Here is an 18,690-nt window from a genome sequence, read left to right as displayed (position 1 = left end):
TTTTTTTTTAATGTCTGTTTATTTTGAGAAAGAGAGTGCATGCAAACAGGGGAGGGGCAGAGAAGGAGAGAGAATCCCAAGTAGGCCCCATGCTCAGGAGTTGGGGCTGCTGAATGAGGGGGCCTTGATCTCACCACTGGGAAATCATGACCTGAGCCAAAAATCAAGAGTCGGATGCTTAACCGACTGAGCCACCCAGGTGCCCCAAAACGGCACTCTCAACTTCCATAAACCTTGCCGAAAATTGCGAAAATTTCATTATATGTGTATTTTCTGGGCATGATGTGGGGAAGGTGGTGTGAAGACAAGGCCATAGTTTTCATGAGATTTTCAAAGGGAGTACTATGAGCCAAAAATGGGTAAGAGCCACTGATATTGAAAGGGTGGCTAAAGATAGAACCTTGGAGAATGTCTACATTTATGGAGCAGGAACTGCTACAAGGAGACCAGGGAGGTCAGAGGAGAACTAGGAGAGTACCAAAAAAATTCAAGAAGGGGGATATTTTGGAGCACCTGGTTGGCTCAGTCAGAAGAGCACGCAAATCTTGATCTTGGGGTCGTGAGTTCAAGCCCCACATTGGGTGCAGACATTACTTAAATAAAATTTTTTTTAAAAGAAAAAAAGGGGGTATTTTGAGAGGGGATGGTTTGAAGAGGAGGATAGTAATAGAGTGAGAATGTATGCAGAGTTTGAGGTATTTAAGACTATCAGGGACTTAGCATAGTAGATAAAATTGCTTATTGCAGTTACAGAGAACCTACACCAAAGGGAACCAAGGAGCCTCTCAGTAAGAGGGTGTTAGAAGGGACTTAGAAGACTGATTTGTGGGAAGGCTTAAGGAAATGGGACTTTCACAGGAAAATTTCCTGTGAAATTATTTTCACCCAGACACCAAGGCCTAGCTGATAGTACCAGGCTCACTCCCTACATATCAGGGCTGCTTTCTTTTTCTCACCATTTCCCAAAGTAATGGTCAAGGGTATACTGCTGACTTCCCAGATCGACTTGGTGGATCATAATGAAGCAGACAAAATGAGTTTAGGCTGCGATTTGCTGTCAGATGGGAGGAAGAAGAACTTTGAGGAGCCTAATTTTGGGGATGGGGAGGACTGGTAAGCACCAGGGTTGAGAAAATAGCTGTAATGTTTTCACTGAGTTTACATATGCAGATTCCTGAAATAAAAGCAGAATATGAGATCCAATTTGAGACACAGGAAAACAAAATATGGTGAAGTGTGGGAGTTTTGCTTTGACCAGATCTTTAATTCATGCTCCTTCATTTTACTATTGTATTTCCCCAAAAGGATTATACCCTTTTAGAAGATACTTTTATCTTAATTTTTTACTTTTTTAAAGATTTTATTTTAAAGTAATTTTTACACCCAACATGGGGCTCAAACCTACAACTGAATGAGCCAGCCAGTTACCCCTAGAAGGTACTTATAAACACTTGCAGAATTTCTTGGGCCCAACCAGGTGTACAGCATTCTTATCTGTATCCTCCAGTTTTGTTTCATAGGATAGTAATCTGTAAATTAGCCATTTTTAAAATGACATGGTTATTCTCTGCCTACTAAGAAATGTTCAGATTTATTCCAGAATTAGTCTTTATGTTATTTTCAGAATATTTGACTCTTAGAGGAAGATTTTATTATTTATGTTTTATTATTTGTTTTTTGACAGAGAGAGGCAGAACATGAACAGGGAGGGGCAGAGAGAGAGAGACAGAGACAGAGAATCTGAGGCAGCTCCAGCCTCTGAGCTGTCAGCACAGAGCCTGACATGGGGCTCGAACTCATGAACCCCAAGATCATGACCTGAGCTGAAGTCAGACGCTTAACCCACTGAGCCACCCAGGCGCCCCTAGAGGAAGACTTTAGATGTGGAAATGATAGAATTGTTATGTTGGCAAGTTCATCTGCTGGGGCACATGTGTGGAAGTGTTTCTACATGGGAAATCCTTGTGGAAATGCCTCAAATTCTAAGGTTTCATATAGAGTTAATTGATGTTAGGAGGCTTTAGGAAGAGGAACAGTAGAAATATGTTTATGCCCCTTACATGTGAAGGTGCTAGAGTTGTTTTTTTCCTGCCCTTTTCTGACTTGTCTTCATGTCTGGGAAGGCCTTTCTTGGATTAACATAGGTGTGGGACTCAGGAATCCTGTTTTGTGTAGTGCATTGCAGACTGTGGATCACCTTCTGTTTGTGAGAAAATTAATGGTCAAGAATGTTAGGGCCCGACCAGCAGTCCTGTGGAGGGGTTCAAGAATTTTAGGGCAGTTTTTCTCAACAAGAATGTTGATGGTGTTTTTGGTGGTTTCTTTGTTGTCTGAGACTTTATCTCATTTTTACAGAATATTTCACATTCCTGGTTTCTACTCTGTATATTCCAGCAGTGCTCCCAACCCTCTCTACCCTGCACCCCCAGTGCTCCAAAGAGGAAGTAATTTACAGGGTGTTCAGGGAGGATTTCCCAAAGGAGGAAGGGGCTTCAACTAATGGGGAGGAAGCAGAGGTGTGTGTTCTGTAGCCAAATCAAGAAAGTACAAGAAATGTTGAGGGTCCCTAATAAACCCATTTGGCTGATGCAGGGCAGAAACTGTGGGGAAAGAGACTGTGACACATTCGCTGGAGGGTTGGCTAACTGAATCTCCCTTGAATGATTTTTTTTTCCTTTGGTTCATGCTAGCCTTTTTTTTTTCTTTTTCTAAACATTTATTTATTTTTGAGGGAGAGAAACAGAGTGCCAGTGGAGGAGGGTCAGAGAGAGAGGGAGACACAGAATCTGAACCAAGATCCAGGCTCTGAGCTTTTGGCACAGAGCCAGACACGGGGCTTGAACTCAACTGTGAGATCATGACCTGAGCCAAAGTCAGTTGTTCAACTGACTGAGCCACCCCAACGCCCCTCATGCTAGCCTTTAATAATGAATAATCTTGTTAATCACCTTTCTCATCTAGACAGTGAGTCACATGCAGTATGATCCCTGATATATTTAGAGCCGGTTCCTATAGCTCTATAGCCTTGGAGGATGAGGAAACTTGAATTGCTGAGAGCAGAGGTATGCTGGGAGGTGCCTGATAGGCCAACTACCAGAGGAAAGTTAATAATAAAACAGTCTAGAGGTGCCCAGGTGGCTTAGTTGGTTAAGTGTCCAACTTTGGCTTGGGTCATGATTTCACGGTTTGTGAGTTTAAGACCCATATCGGACTCTGCGCTGGTAGGGCAGAGCCTGCTTGAGATTCTCTCTCTCTCCTCTCGCAAAATAAATAAACTAAAATAATAATAATAGGACAGTCTAGTTATTTCAGTTGGTTCCTACTTTCCTTGAACCCTTCCAAAGCTTGTCCTCCCCACCCCCAAGGCCAATCACTTGAACGGCTGTCATATCACCAAAGGAATAAAAAAGTTCCATGAGCTAAGCATGACTTCCTTTGTCAGTTTACTTGTTTAAAAATTTTTTTTTAATGTTTTTATTTATTTTTGAGACAGAGAGAGACAGAGCATGAGTGGGCGGGGCAGAGAGAGAGGGAGACACAGAATCCAAAGCAGGCTCCAGGCTCTGAGCTGCAGCACAGAGCTTGAGGCAGGGCTCGAACTCACGGACTGTGAGATCATGACCTGAGCTGAAGTCAGACCCTTAACTGAGCCACCCAGGCGCCCCCAGTTTACTTGTTTTAAATTGATGCATATTTGATTTCTGATACTTAGGCCTTTGTTTCTCAGGCATGACCCAGAAACCAGCTGCATCACAGTCACTTGAGGTGTGTGCTAAAAATGCAGTTTCCTTGTCCCTGCTCCAGTATGGATTCAGGATTTCCCTCAATGAAACCTAGGAATTGACATTTTATTAGTATTTTTTTTAAATTTATTTACATCTATTTATTTATTTTCAAGTTCATTTATTTTTTCTCAGTACTCTCCACACTCAGTGTGAGGCTCAAACTCATGACCCCGAATTCAAGAGTTGCATACTCTTCTGACTGAGCCAACCAGGTGCCCCTATTTTTTTTTTTAAGTAATCTCTATACCCAGCATGGGGCTTGAACTCATAACCCCGAGATCAAGAGTCATATGCTCTACCAACTGAGCCAGCCAGGTACCTGAGGAATTGGCATTTTAGACAAGCTCTCAGGCAATTGTTACATGAATCACTGGATTAGACTTTATGCTATGTAGCAATAATTTTTTTGCTACCTTATTAAATCTAGATCAGTTGTTTGAATCCTCCCTGTATATTCTAAACTATGTTCAGGGCGTAAGTGGGACATTATAGTTGATGGATCTGGAAGAATGTCCTTGTAGGCATTTTGGTTAGTATCTGTTCAGCACCAGTAGGGTATAATTAGATGTTATTTCTGCACTTTGAGGAAGCCCTTGACAAATGGTTATTTTTCTTTTCTTTTTCAATTATTATTTTTCTGATTTGCCTGTTCCTAATCTCAATTACAGATAAAGCAAGATATTTGCCCATTATTTTTTCAAGTCAGATCTTAGCTTAGGACATTAGTTTCCAAGTTTTTGGTCTCTTTTCTAGCAGATTAATATGTAAACATATGTCAGAATATCCACATTTGTTTGTTTTTTGTTTTTTTTTTTAAGATTTTATTTTTAAGTAATCTCTATACCCAACTTGGGGCTCAAACTCAACCCCAAGATCAAGAGTCTCCAGCTCTTTTGACTGAGCCAGAATATCCACATTTATACCAACAAATTTGATGATGTCATTTTGTATTGCATATTTAGATTCAAAGATTTGTGGGTTGAGTGTGGGCTCTGTTTCTTATTAACTTTGTGCCTATGGACAAGCTCAAATACCTTCTCTTAAGCCTTTCTTCTCTCACCTTTAAAATAAATGGAGAAAGTAGTACCTGCCTAGCAGGGTCAGGAACAGAATTAAATAAAATGTTATTCAGCACAGTGCCTAAAACATGTGTTTAGTAAATTGTTGATGTAATTAATGGTGGCAGTGAAGAAGAAGTGGCAGTAGTGATTTGTTGGTCCTAGACTTTAGGTTTATTTTTGGCCAGGTTTGGGTGTGCTTAAAGTAAATAGCATTTCTGTACCCTGTAAATGGTTTCTTTCTGTATGGTAGTTACATCCCAAGTAGCTTAGACATTTTACAATAATTCATCTAGGGCCACCTGGCTGGCTCAGTCAGTGGAGCATGCCACTCTTGATCTCAGGGTTGTGGGTTCGAGCCCATGTTGGGTGTAGAGATTACTTGAAAATAAAATCTTGAAAGAAAGTATCATCTAAAAATAAATAGATAAATAAATAATCCCTATTGTATTTATTATATTTATATAATAATTTATGTAAGGAAGTACAATTAGGAAATTATATTTAATTTCATTATAGAAGGAATACAGATAAAAGCAAAATATTTTTCTGTGTACAAATTAATACCTAGTTCTGATAAGGATGTGGTGAAACAGGTACATATATACATTGCCACTGAAACCCTTTTTTGACAGCAATTTGGCATTATATTTCAAAAGTCTGGTACATATTAATTATTGAATGAAGAGCCTAAAAATATCATACCCTTTGACCTAATATTTTCAGACTAGGGAATTTATCCATAGGAAGAGAAGTCTTTTTTAATGATATAATCATTGCAAGCTATTTTATCTAAATATTAACAAAAAGAGAATACTTGAATAATTTATGGTAAATCACATCTGCATGATATTATGCAGAAATTAACATAATTATGAAGACTAATAACATGCAAAGCATTTGATATGTTAAATGTAATGAGATACAGAATTCTATCTGTGCTTATTATAGCTGTACACAATTATGCATTGACAAATGAAAAAACAGATTTGAAAAGAGAGGGGGCACCTGGCTGGCTCAGTTGGTGGAGTGTGCAATTCTTGATCTCAGTGTCATGAGCTTGAGCCCCATGTTGGCATAGAGATTACTTGATAAAAATAAAAAGAGAGGATTCTGAGTGATCTTTCTTGCATTTTTTTACTTCGTTATTGTTGATAAAATATTGTTAATAAACTTATTTTTTTAAATGTTACTTCAGCTAGATGAATCTTCTTTTTTCTTAGTCTAAAACAATGGTGGAAGTGGCCTTGTTCATTGCTTGTCTTGTTTACTGACAAAAATTCAGCATAGTTATGTATTATATATCTTTTCTGGGGAGAGGAAGTAAAATACAGTGGTAGGATATATAGCAAAAGGAGTTTCCTTTCTGAGTCACATAAGGATTTTTTTTCAAACTCAAAATAACATCTAGAGAGAAATCTTCCTTCTGAGTGGGCAAATACACAACCATATTGTCCTTAAGACTTGGTACTATAATGCTCAGAAAGTAAAAGTGAGAGAAATAGGATTTTGCAGTCATATCATTGTTTTAACACTGTTATTATTGAAAGCTTATAATTTTTTAATATACCAGATAAGTAATTAATATGTAACTATAATCTCTCTACTTTCCAGTGGTTTAGAGATAAGGCTCCCTGTTAATTCTGAATAGATGGCTTTATAACTAATTAGAAATGCTGTAGGGGAAGAAGAAGCTGAGAATAGAGTTGATTTCAGGGTTGTGAGTTTGAGCCCCGCATTAGGTGTAGAGATTACTTAAAAATAAATACACTTCCAATAAATGACTCTTTAAAAAAATCAGTTTATTGAACTTGTTAGATATAAAATTTGCAAAGAATTATGTCACTTAATTCTAGGATAATTATAAATCCTAGTATGTCCTCCTTCCACAAAAATCATGATTCTAGTGGGAAAATACCAGAATTCAGGATCCCATAGGAAGTATCATTGCTAATTTTAGCAAGTCAGCCCATAGCCACCTTTTGAAGGAACAGTTTATAGTCACAATTCAGAGAGTAAGAGGTCTTGGCATAGCATAGGAGCCTGGATTTAGATACAAGGATGTTCATTGCAGTGTTTTATACTACTGAAAATTTGAACACAGCATAAATGTTTAATAATAGGAGATGCAGGGTGCCTGCTAGCTCAGTTGGAAGAGCATGATTACTTAAAAGAAATCTTTAAAAAATAATAATAGGAAATACATTCAGTAAATGCTAGTATACACATACGGTGAACTACCTTATAGGCATTAAGAAATATGTAGAACTATATCAACTAATTTGGAAAGCTGTTACTGCTGTATTAAATAAAACTATATAAAATAATATGTGACATCACATTTTACAAATGAAGAAATATACGTAGGCATGTGACTGAGTGTGTAGTAAAGGGCCTGAAAGAAGATACAGAGAGTGAGTGATAGGATTGTGGTGGTTTTTATTTCCTAATACCTGCTTTTCTATGTTTTATAAATTTAGGATGCATTATTTTTGTATTTATTTATTTATTTATTTATTTATTTATTTATTTATTTATTTATTTATAACTTTTACTTATTTTGGGAGAGAGCACGAGTAGGAGAAGAGCAGAGAGAGAGAATTCCAAGCAGGCCCACACTGTTAGTGTCAAGCCCAGTGTGGGGCTCGTACTCACATACCATGAGATCATGACCTGAGCTGAAACCAAGGATCAAAAGCTTAACCGACTGAGCCACCCAGCCTCCCCAGTCCTTTTACTTTAAATAACCACACGATCTCTCCTTTAATATATTTGGAATTAAAACAATGACCTGGCCTTTCTGGTGTCACAACTCTTCTAGGTCCTGAACAGTCTGAAATATTTGTAGCTATGGAGTCTTGATATTGTTCAAGCAGCATATTGAGCTCAGCTGTATCCCCAACCTCCTGTGCAGCAGTATGCAGGTGGGCAGGGAACTGGCTTTTACAGGTGGGCTAGACAGAATGCCTGATTTTCCTGGTCATCGTTGGAGTCTTGAATACAACTCATTATCTTGATCCTTTTCTTATATTGTGCAAGTCATATGTGTTCGTTGAGAAAAAAATTAAGTTAACTGGGACTATGTTTTTATTTATTTGTTTGTTTGTTTATTTATGTTAATGTTTTATTTATTTTTGAGAGCCAGAGACAGACAGAGTGTGAGTGAGGAGGGGCAGAGAGAGGGAGACCCAGAATCTAAAGCAGGCTCCAGGCTCTGAGCTGTCAGCACAGAGCCCGACGTGGGGCTCAAAACCACAAACTGTGAGATCATGACCTGAGCCGAATTCTGACGTTTAATCAACGAGCCACCCAGGTGCCCCATGTTTTTATTTATTTTGAGAGAAAAGAAGAGAACAAATCCCAAGGATCATGGGGCTCAATCCCAGGTCCACGAGATCATCATCTGAGCCTATATCAAGAGTCTGAGCTTAGGGGCACCTGGGTGGCTCAGTCGTTTGAGCGTCTGACTTCGGCTCAGGTCATGATCTCGCAGTCCGTGAATTCGAGCCCCACGTTGAGCTCTGTGCTGACAGCTCAGAGCCTGGAGCCTGTTTCAGATTCTGTGTCTCCATCTCTCTCTGAACCTCCCCCATTCATGCTCTCTCTCTTTCTGTCTCAAAAATCAATAAAGGTTAAAAAAAAAAATTAAAAAAAAAAAGTCTGAGCCAACTGAGCCACTCAGGTGCCCCAGGAATTATGTTTTTAAATTTTTTTTTTCAACGTTTATTTATTTTTGGGACAGAGAGAGACAGAGCATGAACGGGGGAGGGGCAGAGAGAGAGGGAGACACAGAATCGGAAACAGGCTCCAGGCTCTGAGCCATCAGCCCAGAGCCTGATGCGGGGCTCGAACTCACGCACCGCAAGATCGTGACCTGGCTGAAGTCGGACGCTTAACCGACTGCGCCACCCAGGCGCCCCATGGAATTATGTTTTTAAAAGCTTATTCATTTAGGTGCCTGGCTGGGCCACTCAGTAGAGCATGCACCTTCATCTCAGGGTTGTAAGTTTGAGCCCCACGTTGGGTATAGAGATTACTTAAAAATAAGATTTTTTTTAAGCTTATTTATTTTATACCATAGCATGAACAGCTTTCCATGTTAATAAATATTCTCTACTCTGTCTTTTTTTTTTTTCTTTTTTTTAAGTAAACTCTAACCCCAGCAAGGGGCTTGAACTCATGAACCCAAGGTCAGTAATCACATACTCTACTGACTGAGCCAGGCCCATTCTTAAAAGCTGTATAATAGTCCACTGTGTGGCTATACCCAATCCCCTGTGGTGTCTCACTATTTAAAAATTTATTTTATTTATTTATTTTTAAAAGATTTTATTTTAGGAGCACCTGGGTGGCTCTGTTGATCGTCCGACTCTTAGTTTCGGTTCAGGTCACGATCTTGTGGTTTGTGGGTTTGAGCGCTGTGTTGGACTCCGCACTGACAGTGCAGAGCCTGACTGGGATATTCTCTCTCTCTCTCTCTCTCTCTCTCTCCTCTTTCTGCCCCGCCCCTGCTTGCATTTGCACACATGCTCTTTCTTTCTCTCTCAAAATAAATGAATTAAAAAAAAAATACTTAAAAAAAAAAAAGATTTTATTTTTTAAGTAATTTCTATACCCCGTATAGGGCTTGAACTCTCAACCCCAAGATCAAGAGTTACATGTTCCACCAACTGAGCCAGCCCGGTGTCCCAAAATTAATACATTTTAGTTAAAACTATTCACCAATCATTATTTCCTTAGCATAAGTTCTTAAAATTGAAATTATAGGCTTTACGTGTGTTGAAATTTTTTATACATATTGTCTGACCATTTTCTGTTGATCTTCTTGGTCTTGGCTCTCTCCTTTGCTCCTACTCATTTTCTTGGTTTGGAATAGGAATGGATTCTTTGATTTTGGTTGTCTTCCATTTACCCAACTTTCAGCAGACTTAGGCTGCCCAGTTGGCTTTTTCTGTCTGACTCAGTATAATTTATCTTGATATCTGTGTAATCTATGTGGATTTGTTTTCCTTTATCCATTAGGCTCCAGCTAAAACACTTCGGAATTTTAGAAATTTTGTGAGCCCCTTCATTTTATTAAGCTACCTTCATCTTTCTGTGTATGCACATTTGTGTGTATCTATGTGTATTATACATGCATTCAGAGATATACTCTCTAATTTTATAAGCTTCCTGATTGTAAGTCCTTTGCTTTCATTTTTTTCCCCTCTGTTCTAGAATGTAAGCTGCAGGGAGCCATTTAGATTCAAACTTACCTTGCCATGCTGCTAGTTCCTGGCAGGGATCCCAGTAGGTTAATGTGGAGCAGCCCCATTCTGGGATTTGTTACAGGAACTGCATGAAGCCTTGGCCCCTTGTCAGAGAGCTTGGGGAAATACTCTGTGGCAGCTCACTCACATCCCTTTCCCTTCCTTTGAAAAAGCAAAAAGTTTCTGTCCTTCACATGGTGCTTTGTCATTCCTCTGCAAGAGTGAGGTTGGGGGTAAACTCCTGGTTTCCTGGGTCCTGTAGAGACTTAGCTATTAACTTTTTCATTTCCCCTGTATCAGATGTTTTTCATCAAGTGTAGATGAAACTACACCGTACAGAACTAAACAAACATTAGAATAGTGTATTGCTGGGGCACCTGGGTGACTCAGTTGGTTAAGTGTCTGACTTCAGCTCAGGCCGTGATCTCACAGTTCACGAGTTCAAGCCCCACATTGGGCTCTCTGCTGTCAGCACGGAGCCTGTTTCAGATCTTCTCTGCTCCTCCCCGGCTCATATTCTCTCTCTCAAAAATAAATAAACATTAAAAAAAATAGTGTATATTTTTTAGAAAAGTATATCACTATTAATTGTTACTTGTTAAGCACCAATTATGTGCCAAGCCCTGTGCTAGATGCTTTATGTTTTATTAGATCTTTTAGCAACCCTAGAGGTAGATCTTACTCTATTTTTATAGATGAGAAACAAAATATAGAAAGGTTAAATGACTTGCCTAAGATCACACAGCTAATAGGTAACAAATTTGAAATTCAAATCTAGATTTCTCAAAACTGGAGTCATTGGACTTAAGACTTTCTTGGACATGAATAGTTGAAACCTTTTCTCCACATCTTTTCTGGATGGCAGAAATGGACCTCTGTATTAAGACAGGAATGGCCACACACACACACGGATAAAAGAATGGGCTGACACAGTGACTAAAATAATCTTTAGCCTGCCCTCAGATTCCATAAGAGAAACTTGGATCTTTCCAGATTGCAGGTCAGTTTACTCTTGTATCTTATCAAATTCATTACTCTTAGTATACAGAACAGATTCTCTACATCAGTGCTTCTCAAGCATCAGTATACCTAGAGATCTTGGGAAATTCCAGATTCTTATTAAATATGTCTAGGGCAGGGCTTGAGATTCTTGGGTTCCAACAAGCTCCTTTGAATAGCAAGCATCTAGATCAGTGATTATTAAACCTGGGCAATCATTAGATTCACCTGGAGATCCTTGAAAAGAAGTCAGTTTTACAGGCCCCAGAGTTGGAAATTGGAGGCATTTTAGGGTAGGGCCTGGGAATTGTTTTTCTTTTATAGTGTTTCTAAAAAAGAAAACTCCCCAGGTTATTGTGATAATCAATTAGGGAATCATTGGTCTCAAAGGTAGCATGTTATGGATGCATTGTCCCACAAAACAAAAACACAGAGGTATAAGTGGGCAGTTAATTTTGCTTCATTAAACATTTGAGAGGGACTGTGTTGGTTAGAGATCGTTTGCTCTAAAAGAGTAAGAAACCCACTCATGGTTGTTGTTGTTTTAATTTTTCTTAAATGTTTTATTTATTTTTGAGAGAGAACAGGGGAAGGGCAGAGAGACGGGGACAGAAGATCCGAAGCAGGCTCTCTGGCTCTGCACACTGACAGCAGAGAGCCCGACGTCGGGCTCGAACTCACAGACTGTGAAATCATAACCTGAGTCGAAGTCAGACACTTAGCCAACTGAGCCACCCAGGCGCTCCCCCGCTGATGTTTATTGGAAGGGCTAATATGCAAACCCCAAGAGTAGGAAGTATCTCTAGATCTCAGAAGGAAACAGAACTAAAAATTGGAAAGCTGTTAGGAATTAAGGATGTCCGTGCTGTCTCTCTTCTGTTCCTTTCTCTCTGGGACTGGCTTTGGTAGAAATTGGTCACCCAGACAGTCTGGTCTAATGCCTCCAAACCAGTTTCACATTCCTGAGAGAATCTGATCAGTCCAATCTAGCCTCTGGATTGGTTCTCCCTGAGCCAGGAGGCCACCTCTGGACAATTCTCTGATCTGGAGATCTGGACTTACATCAAACGCACCTTAATAGGGCCCCACTCTGAATGCAGGGATATGTGGTCCCCTTAACATTGTTGGTCACACTTCCTGAAAGGTGTCTTCTACAAGTGCTTACTATATAGCTTTGCACTGTTGGGGTAGGATTACAGAACTAAATAAGATAAATCTCCTACTCTTTGAATTGGGAGGGCGTTGTAATTGGGGGAGAGAGACAAAGATTTTAAATTAGTGTTGTGGGTAGAGGGGTATCTGGGAAACCTGCAAGAGAAAAACTTATCCAGCCTGGATATTTAGGGAATATTCAGAGAGGACATACTGAACTGAATCGTGAAAGATAAGTACGTGCTGGCCACATATAGAAAAGAGGGGGAAGTAGTTGTGGCTTTGTGAACAGCACGAGCATGAAACAAAATAATTATATTTCATTGAAGATTTTTGGGTGAATAATAAGTAATAAGCCATTATTTCTAGAGCATGAGGTCCATGGCAGGTTGTAAAGCTAGAGAGAGAGGTTGGGGCCAGATTGAGGAGTCTTGATGCTGTGATAAGGAGTTTAGATTTAGATAAAGAGGAATGAATAGATATTTTTTTCTTTTCTTTTTTTTTTTAATGTTTATTTTTGAGAGAGAGACAGAGCGTGAGTGGAGGACAGACAGAGAGAGAGGGAAACGCAGAATTCAAAGCGGGCTCCAGGCTCTAAGCTGTCAGCATAGAGCCTGATGTGGGTCTCGAACTCACGAACTTTGAGATCATGACCTGAACCGAAGTCGGACGCTTAACCGACTGAGCCACCCAGGCGCCCACCAATGGAAATTTTTAACTGATACGGGAGGATTGCCATTTTTGTCAAGATGACGTATTAAAGTGTGGAGAATAGGGGCGCCTGGGTGGCTCAGTCAGTTAAGCGTCTGACTTCGGCTCAGGTTATGATCTCACAGCTTGTGAGTTTGAGCCCCGCGTCGGGCTCTGTGCTGACAGATCAGAGCCTGGAGCCTGCTTCAGATTCTGTGTCTCCCTCTCTCTCTGCCCCCACCCTGCTTGTGCTTTCTGTCTTTCATAAATGAATAAATATTAAAAAAAAAATTAAGTGTGGAGAATAGTTTTGATTTTGGCCTTGCCTGAAGGTACAAAGACCAGTTGCCAATGTCCAGACAGGTGATGAGAAAAAGGATGGAAAGGTAGGAGCCAACTGTGAGAATATTTAAGATGTAGATTTGGCAGGTCTAGATTGGATGATGGGAATGTGGGAGGAGTTGAGAAGGAAGGTAATTTGTTTTGCACATATTTTTATTTATTTGTTTATTTATTTATTTTGAGAGAGAGAGAGAGAGCGAGCATGCACAGGCAGGCAGGGGACTGGCAGAGGGAGAGGAAGAGAGAGAATCTTAAGCAGGCTCCACACCCAGCACTTAAGAAACTGAACCACCCAGGCACCCCTGGACATTATTGAGTTTAAAATGCCTATGGTGGGGCGCCTGGGTGGCGCAGTCGGTTAAGCGTCCGACTTCAGCCAGGTCACGATCTCGCGGTCCGTGAGTTCGAGCCCCGCGTCGGGCTCTGGGCTGATGGCTCAGAGCCTGGAGCCTGTTTCCGATTCTGTGTCTCCCTCTCTCTCTGCCCCTCCCCCGTTCATGCTCTGTCTCTCTCTGTCCCAAAAATAAATAAACGTTGAAAAAAAAAATTTTAAAAAAAATAAAATGCCTATGGAGTACATCAGCAATGGTGCCTGTTAGGCCGGGAATCTGCCTTAAGTAGTTCTCAGGGCTTATATTACAGATTCAGGGGAGGTTGTGCCTCCCCACCCCACTTTCTTTTTAAAATTTTTCCTCAGTCTCTGGCACTCTTTTTTTTTTTTTTTAATGTTTGTTTATTTTGAGAAAGAGCATGTGCATGGGAGAAGGGCAGAGGGAGAGAGAGAGAAAATCCCAAGCAGGCTCTGCACTGTCAGCACAAAGCCTGACCCCGGGCTTGATCCCACGAACTGTAAGATCATGACCTTAGTCAAAATCAAGAGTTGGACGCTTAGCTTAACTGACTGAGCCACCCAGGCACTCCAGTGGAGAGAGCTCTTAATCAGACTTCCTGCATCCCTGCCTTACACCAGCATAAATGCATCCTGGACCAAGAGCAGACATGAAAGATGTTAGCACATGTGTGTGCCTCACAGTGCTGTCCATGCAGTGGGCAGTAGTGGTTAGTAAACACTTGAGTGAGCAAGCGAAGAGTGACGTGGGCAGTAGGTCCAGGTCCCTTAGATATGGGTGTTGATTAGAACATGACCTCACCTGACTGCATTCCCCTTCACTGACTTGGAAAGACATCCCTATGAATTGTTGGAAGGAAGCAAGTGGGGACATCGTGTAGTACATGCAGTCCTGATTCTGTCAGATTTCACATTCACTTCTTATTTGTGAGGTGAGGTCAGAAGGTGGAGTACCAGAAGGTTAAAGGCTGCCTTATTTGCTCTGCTACTGTTGATTCTTGCAAAGAGGCGCCACCTGCCTCTCAGTAGCTGGGAGCTAACACTCAGATTCCTCATCTGTAAAATGGGACCATCAGAGAGTTCTGGTCTGCTCATCTTTACAGCAGTCTCTGCCCCTCAGCACTGCCCACATCGGTGTGTCCCGAGCACTGTGGGGCCTCAGCAGCCTCCCCAGCCCCACCGACCCCAGGTGTGGCAACCACAGATGTCCCTGGACATGGCCAGATGTCCCCCAGGGGGACTTTTAAGTAACTGGAAGCCCCCAGCACAACATCTGGCATACTCACCAGCCAGGATTTCCCTTTTTCTCTACTGCTGAGGGCATTATCGTGGTGTTTGCTCACCTGGGTTTTAAATTAAAAAAAAAAAAAAAAAGTTGGACGCTTAAGTACCAAGCCATCCAGGCACCTCTCTCCCTGGCACTCTTATTCCAGGTACTCCTTCCCTTATATTTAAATTTAAGGCCTATCTAGTTTCTCCTTTCCTAGACCTTCTTCTGGCACAAGCAGTAGGTTACTTTATACAAAGATTTGACATGATTTGGCTTCATCACAAGAGCTGCTGAGAGGATTTTAAGCTGACTTCCTACACTAAGGTGTATGACATTAGAGATTATTTCTCTCTCGTGCATAGACACATTGCTAGCTCCTAGAACAGTACTTGGTATTTTAGGTGGTCCTGAACAACTGAGTGAAAGAGTGAATCATTTAATTCTATAAAGAGTTTATTAAAAGACTTGGGATTGTTCTTTCTCTGAGACTGATCTTTTCTGTAAAACATTTCTCTGAGTTAAATCTTGCAGAGTGGCAAGAGGTTAGTTTGGAAAAGAGGTGGAGAAGAGCATTTCAGGCAGAAGCCGCAGCATGAACAAAGGCATGGGGCATGTGAATGGTGTACGTGCTTAGAGAAAAGCAGTGAGATAATTAATAACTCTTACCTTGTCATATGTCTCAGGTCACTCCAGCAAACCTAACATTTATAACACAGTTAATAGTGGTTATGATGATGGGTTCTGGGAATTGTTTACAAGTTTCTCTGCATGGGTAGATAAGAATTAGATATATAAAATAAGTCCAGAATGGTAGAAAACCTTTAGTTGGGTTCTTTAGGTCCATAGTTTAATGAATGTCCTCTTTGAAGCTGCCCTTTTTTTTTTTTTTTAAGTTTATTTATTTATTTATTTATTTATTTATTTATTTATTTATTTATTTTGAGAGTGGGGGAGCGGGAGCGGAGCAAAGAGAGAGGGAAAGAGGAGGAAAAGAGAAAAGAATCGCAAGCTTGGGACTGGGGCTTGATCTCAGGAACGGTGAAATCAAGAGCCAGATGCTTAACTGACTGAGCCAATCCAGGCACCCCTGAAGCTGTCTTTGAATCCCAGACAGAGTTTACTGCTTGTTAATCTGTGTTCATGCAGTATATTATACCTTTCTCTGTTATATTTCCTTATTTTCATATTTCATTTGACTAATAACCCTGACTATGCCTTTAACAATTTCTAGGGTCTAACATGTAGTAGAGATTAATTAAAGTTTGATGGATAATTGAATGAATGGATGTTTGTACCCAGGGTTATCCATATTAAAGAGAAACTGTGTCACCTTCTTTATCCCTTTTCTTGTAGCTATTTGTAGTGGATGTGCAGACAAGCCAGATCACCAAGATTCCCATTCTGAAGGACCGGGACCCTGGAGGTGTGACCCAGCAGGGCTGTGGTATCCATGCCATTGAGCTGAATCCCTCCAGAACTCTGTTAGCCACTGGAGGAGACAACCCCAACAGTCTTGCCATTTACCGGCTGCCTACGCTAGATCCTGTGTGTGTGGGTGATGTAAGTTTCCCCAGTAATTGTAGTTAGAGGTAGCCTGTTTTTAAACAGAGCCAGCTAGGTAACATGGACCCTCCTCCCCCATGCCCCCTGGGAAGGAATAGTTTCCCCTAGATTTCTGCTAACTCCAGGGGCATGGGGGTGGGGTGAGAGGGTAGAAATATCTGAATGGGGACTGAATTCCCCATAGAGAGTATCTGGTATATTGAGAGTGTTGTTCAATAAAGCAGTGAGCAACACACCTCAGGGTCCAGCACCAGTGGATTTGTGTCTGAATCCACAATGTCTACATATCTCCCACTGCCCATAGTCAGAGAACAAAGTTTATTAAGTCATTCATTCAGCAACAACTGTTTATTGAGCTTTCTATGTCCAACCATTGTTTTGGACACTGGGAACATGCAATGAACAAAACAGATAAAGCCCCACACCTCGTGAAGCCTGTCTTCTAGTGGAGGGAGACATATAAACCAATATATAAACCAATAAATATTTACCAGCAGTATGTCGGAGTGTGATAAGTGCCATGGAGAAGTGTAAAGGCAGATTAAGGGGATAGAGAGAGTTGGAGAATGCTATTTCAGAGGATGGTCAGAGAAGTCCTCATTGATAAGAATGACATTTAGCAGGGAGACATAAAGGAAATGAGAGTACAAGTCATGTTGATGTCTGGAGGAAGAGAGTTCCAGACAGAAGGAACAGCAAAGAGGTCAGTTATAGCTCTTGTACCAGGAAGGTACAAGAGGAGAGTGGTAGGATGAAATTAGGGAGAGAAAAGGTAGGTGATTATGTGTAGGAGCCCCAAATAAGACATCCAGAGGTGGCAGGCCAGAGCGGTGTGTCCACCAGACATGTTCATTGCTTATGGGAATGACGGTTTTATTCCAGCTTTGAGCTCCTCAAGACAGAAGTTAAAAATTGTGGGATCCTGCCCTATGGGTTAAGATCATCAGAGATCACTTTATCAGTTTTACAAAGATATTTTCAGTCAGACTGTATGCTTTTCAAGAGTATACATTGTAATCCTTATTTTACTAATTTATTTTTTTCCCCTCTCTCTCTGTACCTGTCTGTCACTTCTTCCTCTCCAAGGATGGACACAAGGATTGGATCTTTTCCATTGCATGGATCAGTGATACTATGGCAGTATCTGGTAAAATTACCCTTTTGTATGGAGTTTTTGTGTGGCAGGGAGGGAGGGAGGCTAGAAATTGAAAAGGGGTAGTAGTGCGATTGGAAATAGCCCAGTAAACAGACCATCAGCCAGGGGCCAGGAGATCTTATTTCCAATATTGGCTCTTTCTCTTACTTATCATGTGTCCTTGAATAAGTCATTTCCCCTGTGTATTCCTGATCTGGAAAGTGGAGTTTTGCTGGCATTCTTCATTTATTATTCATATTCTGCTTTGTTCCCCAAAAGTATGTGTGATGGCATGTTAGCCTCAACATTTCTGGGGTACTTCATTGTGACAATGGTTGTGAAAGTTTTTGGAAAAGTTGATGTGAAGTATTAGGAGCAGTTATTTTCTGTACAATTACATAAAGTGCTTCTTATTGATAAAAGTTGTATAGAATTGGGGGAATTTCTTGGGGCGCCTGGGTGGCTCAGTCGGTTAGGCATCCGACTTCGGCTCAGGTCATGATCTCACACTCTGTGAGTTTGAGCCCCGCTTTGGGCTCTGTGCTGACAGCTCGGAGCCTGGAGCCTGCTTCAGATTCTATGTCTACCTCTCTCTGACCCTCCCCCGTTCACGCTGTGTCTTTCTCTGTCTCAAAAATAAATAAACATTAAAAAAAAAAATTAAAAAAAAAAAAGATTTGGGGGAATTTCTTTCCCAGGGGTAGAAGTCAGAAAAAAACACAGGGAAATTAGTGTAGAGAAGATAATAAAGAGATACACAAATGCTTTCTGGATACCCACAGCAGCCTACAAAGTAGGCTGAGAGTGCTACAGTTTTGCTGGGTACCCATGTGTAAAAATCCAATCCCCAGTTCTAGTTCCCAAATAAAAATAATCATAATGGTTGCTAAATTAAGTACCTCATATCTGTTATTTCTTATAATTCTCAGAATAATACTAAAAGGTTTGCATTATTAGCCTCATTTCACAAATGAGAAACTTTATATTCTGAGAGTTTATTATAACTTGCCAAAGGCCACATGAATAGTGACAGATGGACTCAGGATCTGAATCCAGGTCTGATTTCAAAGCCCATGCTTAGAACTGCTACTAACAAAG

General features: G+C 40.7%; 1 protein-coding gene across 1 annotated transcript in view; it reads left to right on the top strand.

Annotated features, from left to right (window-relative positions):
- DCAF12 (DDB1 and CUL4 associated factor 12) overlaps window positions 1-18,690 on the top strand; it is a 38,478-nt gene that overhangs the window by 8,185 nt on the left and 11,603 nt on the right. Inside the window, exons 3-4 of the mRNA XM_047065583.1 lie at window positions 16,248-16,454; window positions 17,544-17,604. Coding sequence (XP_046921539.1) covers window positions 16,248-16,454; window positions 17,544-17,604 — 268 coding nt within the window. The remainder of the gene's footprint in view (window positions 1-16,247; window positions 16,455-17,543; window positions 17,605-18,690) is intronic.

This window comes from Lynx rufus, unplaced genomic scaffold (assembly GCF_022079265.1).
Source record: "Lynx rufus isolate CCGP_SWC_20201006 ecotype Redwood Valley unplaced genomic scaffold, mLynRuf1.p SCAF_10, whole genome shotgun sequence".
NCBI lineage: Eukaryota > Metazoa > Chordata > Mammalia > Carnivora > Felidae > Lynx > Lynx rufus.
The sequence above is the reverse complement of the archived record's forward strand: the minus strand, read 5'-3'. Positions and strand labels throughout refer to the sequence as shown.